General features: G+C 39.4%; 1 protein-coding gene across 2 annotated transcripts in view; it reads right to left on the reverse strand.

Moving 5' to 3' along the window:
* Positions 1 to 2,439: 2,439 nt before the first annotated feature.
* The window catches only part of LOC107698310 (ETS-related transcription factor Elf-3-like), a 4,136-nt gene continuing 2,358 nt past the window's right edge, over positions 2,440 to 4,217 (reverse strand). Inside the window, exons 5-9 of one of the 2 annotated variants that reach the window (XM_016499267.1) lie at positions 4,147 to 4,210; positions 3,940 to 4,050; positions 3,755 to 3,841; positions 3,407 to 3,523; positions 2,440 to 3,296 (exon numbers count right to left, since the gene is read on the reverse strand). In XM_016499267.1, coding sequence (XP_016354753.1) covers positions 3,019 to 3,296; positions 3,407 to 3,523; positions 3,755 to 3,841; positions 3,940 to 4,050; positions 4,147 to 4,210 — 657 coding nt within the window. In that variant the 3' untranslated portion in view covers positions 2,440 to 3,018. The remainder of the gene's footprint in view (positions 3,297 to 3,406; positions 3,524 to 3,754; positions 3,842 to 3,939; positions 4,051 to 4,146; positions 4,211 to 4,217) is intronic. The other variant, XM_016499268.1, reaches the window with a different exon arrangement.

Consider the following 4,217-nt stretch of genomic DNA (forward strand, 5'->3'; position numbering starts at 1 on the left):
AGAGAGTGTGTGTGTGTGTGTGTGTGTGTGTGTGTGAGAGAGAGAGACAGAGAGAGAGAGAGAGTGTGTGTGTGTGTGTGTGGGCTGTTGATCTACATGGATTTTACTTGGAAGTTGAAGGGGAGAAGGCGGGAAAATCCCTGCATACTTATGCAAATCAGTGCGATGAGATCATAATGGGAGCGACAGGATGTGGGCGGAGCTTCATGATCACATGCTGCGCACAGAAACCAGCCTCACACACACAGAAACACTGCAGAAACTTTATAACCTACACTAAATCTTCTCTATAACTCGGCTGGCAAACAAAACTTGGAAAAATATGTGTTAGTTATAAAGTAAAATGCAAAATGTAGTTTATATATATTAAAATATGTTTTGATACCAGCACTTGTCTTAGTTTTTGCATGAGTCTGACTCAGTAATAATCCAGATTTTCTGCTGCTGCTGCTGTTGTTGTTCAGATTGGTTTACAGTCTGGTTAGTCATGTGACTGCAACATTGTATCTTGTTAAATGAATCATTTAATTTACTGGACATGAATTACTCAGACGAAACACCCGAACACACCAAACAATCCTGAAACATTTTTGCAATTCTTAATTAATATTAAATGCATTTTAATTTTTATGTTTTATTTGTATCATAATTATACATAATTTTAATATTTATAATTGTATATGATTTTCTAAATGATATAACTTAATTTAAAAAATATATATAATACATGTATTTATTTATTATCTTTGCAGTAATTTTACAAAAACAGAAATGTTAATTATAATTTTTATGCATTTATATTTATTTATTTATTGTTTGTATGTTTGGTGCATTAAAACAATTCTCTACAATTCTGAATAATATTTCTGTGATGTTTCTACTGTATTCTCGGGTTTCATTTGGCATCAATATGTCATACACACACTGACCATCTTCCAGAGAACTGTAAGAATGTGGCGTTTCAAACGAACAAGACTCGACAGGCGTTTGAGAAGTGGCAGCGGGCGCAGTAAACACACACGAGCTCTTATCTGATGCCTCATAAACCCCCTTCTGTTTCACACACTCAGCAGCTTCTCTTCAGGGGTCACTTCATGATAGTTTTACCCAAAAGAGAAAGCTGACAGTAGAAAATGAGCATTTAGTGCAGCTTGCAGCAATGCTGTGAATGAAGCATGCACTTTAAAGCATTTAAGCGACAGCATCATGCACTGAATGCAACTGTGAGAGATAGTTAAGCAGCCGATGACTTCAATGGCATTTCCTGCTCGTCTTATCAAAAAAAAACATTCTTGACCTGAATGTTTTTTGCCTGTAATTTCAGCCATGACCAAAGCGCTTTTAGGAGTGTACAGGGAATGTTAGTCATGAGTCACGGTCAAACTGACAAAAGCACCTGATGTTTACCGTGCGCATAGTTACATAGTATTGTTCAAAACTGAAAGTATAACAGCGCACACCTGAAACACACTTGAATTAGGTTATGCGATACACAAATGAATTCTTTATTTTTATTTTTTTATTTTTTGTAAGATCTCATAATAACACACCAAACATGATGACGCTATAAGGATTCAGGAGTGAAACTTCTCTATTTCGTAACTGGTGATCTGAGATGGTTTGTTGGATTCTAGCGTAAGATAAGTCCGGTTCAAGACCATCAGATTAACCGTCTCGGATGGCCATAATTCCAGGGTAGATTAAGAGTTTTCCGACTGTTTTCTGCAGCTCTCACAGGTATTAAATGTATATAATTCAAAGACTGTTTACTGCTTTGAATTCAGACGATGGTTCTCAGTTTCTGTCTTGTTCATCTAGTTGCATGTTGATCCAAAATTCAAATGCAACATATGTATTTGAATGCCGGACCTCTAAAAAACAGTTGCTTTGTGCTCTAAAATGCAAAACTAAACCTGCTATGAAAAATGAGATCAAGTTCAAGCAAAGGTCAAACTGCATCAAATGCATCGCTTGGAAATTCTAGGCCTGAAACAAAACAACGGCACAAAAATGGGCATTTAATGAATCATGTGTTTTCATTTTACAATTTAAAATGAACCTTGTTGTATTTGCAATCACATTTAAATGTGTAAAAATAATGTTATTTATTATGTGAACTTAAGGAGAACTGACTTAAAAAATCACCAAAACACCAGCAAGACTTCAAACATGATGAAGAAACGTGTTGGAATTCAAGTAAAAATCAGCTGAATCATTCTGTAATGGATTTGCATTGAAATCTGAGATGCATAAAAATAGCATTCGCCCCGCATTCTGCTGCATATTTGTTTTGAACTTCACACGAAAGTCACGTTACAACACATCTGTGATCTCTGATAAGAATACTTGAGCACATTAAGCAGTTATAAAGTAAATGTTGAAATAAGGCTGAGTAGAACGTAGTTCAGGAGGGTGAGGCATAAATGCAAGATAAACGACTTTTAATCAGAAATTTTATTTTAGAAAAGGCTTATACAAAAAAAACTGCAAATAAATGCCATACATAATAGTTATAACATCTGAGAGGCAAACCTCATACACATTATCCAGTGATTTGACAAATCACAGAGAAATTGATATATCTGATTTGTACTTGATTGACAAGTATTACAAAGAATATATAGTTTATACATACATTTATATACAGTAGAACAAATATCAATCAGCACAGCAGATATGAACGTTACAGACGACGTGTTCGACGTGTTCTTCTGTTAGTCTGCTCTGACAAATAGTTTGATAAATACCTACACAAGAAACTTCAATTCCCAAAACCAGAGAGCCTTTAAAAAGCTTTACATTCACTAACAGTTCAACCATTGTGTAGAACAAGTGTTTACATAGAGTCTTTAAGTGATGTAGCAATGCTATCTGATCCAGGCCACGCCCGCGTGCCGCTCGAACCAGACATGCACAACTTTTACCGGTTCATAAAACCTACTTTAGCCAAAACTCTGGCTTACAGTTTCTGTGAAACCTTTTCCCTCCGGGAAGAGCGTGTTTCTAAAGAGAGGATCTTCAGAGCAGCCTAAAGTTCCTCATTTGCAGGAGTACAAAGTCTCTAGGTTTGACTGACAGGTCCACTTCAATATCCGGTCTCCTCCATTCTCCAACCGGTGGAGTTCTTCCCGAACTTGTAGACGAGTCTGCCTGCCCCCAGAGCTGAGCAACAGCTTCGGACTTCAAGAATTTGAAGATGCCACCCCTGCGGTCCTCCCATTTCATCAGACCTTGGTTCTGCTCCGGATGGATCAGGATGTCCCGGATAAACTCCCACAGGTGGGTTCCTCTTGGAGCTGCAATGGAGCAGTAGAGTCTAGTTTAATACAGTGGTACCTACTGGCAGACGCCACTTGATCTTGAGCATCAGGTACCTCTTCAAACTAGAAGAGTTCTGTGTACTCACCGTGTTTGCTTTTTTTGGGCTGAATGAAGTGCTCATATCCCTCACTATCCCTGGGCTTTGGGGGTCGTCCTCTACCTCTCTTCTTTGTCTCTACTGACTCTTGCTTCACAAAGTTCTCTGTGGAAAAGAACGCAGTCAAACGTTAGATGGGTCTATTTGGGTACTCCCTACTTTATTATTCCATTTAAACCTGCTGCTTGAGGGCCACCACCTTGCAGAGTTAGGTTTCAACCTGCCTGTAACTGCCAAGTAAAGACCTTGATTAGCTGGTTCAGGTGTGTTTGACTGAGGTTGAAACTAGCTTCTGCAGGTAGGTAACCCTCTAGGATCAGAATCGGAGGAACTTACTAGTGCTGGTGGAGTAATGCATCTCTGAGTATTCTGGGTCGGAGTCGCTGCTGTTGGACTCGGGTGAGCTTGGGTTCAGGAAGCTACCTGTAGAGGACATACCAAAGAAAAGAGCGTTCAGACTTCAAGAGAACTTTGGGATGCTTGGCCTTAACGGATTAGCAGAGTTCTGTGGCGACACGCACCAGTGTGGGAACTCTGAAAGCTCTCAGTTAGAGAGTCGTAGCCGTGGTCGCTCTCTGGAGTCAGCTGGTTGGTGCACTCATCAAAGTAGCTGTAGCTGTTCTCAGAATTGTCTGCGCAAAGAGAATTACACGTATGTTTAATTGGATACTGCTTTCTATGGTTTGGGATTTGTGTTGAAAAGTTGCAAAGTGGAATTTGCTTCTCACCTGATGGGATTGAGGGCTGGACCACCACCGTTTCCAGAAGTGGACCGAGGCTCGGTCCATGCATGTAGGGA

Source organism: Sinocyclocheilus anshuiensis, unplaced genomic scaffold (genome assembly GCF_001515605.1).
Source record: "Sinocyclocheilus anshuiensis isolate Anshui unplaced genomic scaffold, SAMN03320099.WGS_v1.1 scaffold2216, whole genome shotgun sequence".
In the NCBI taxonomy this organism is placed as follows: Eukaryota; Metazoa; Chordata; class Actinopteri; order Cypriniformes; family Cyprinidae; genus Sinocyclocheilus; species Sinocyclocheilus anshuiensis.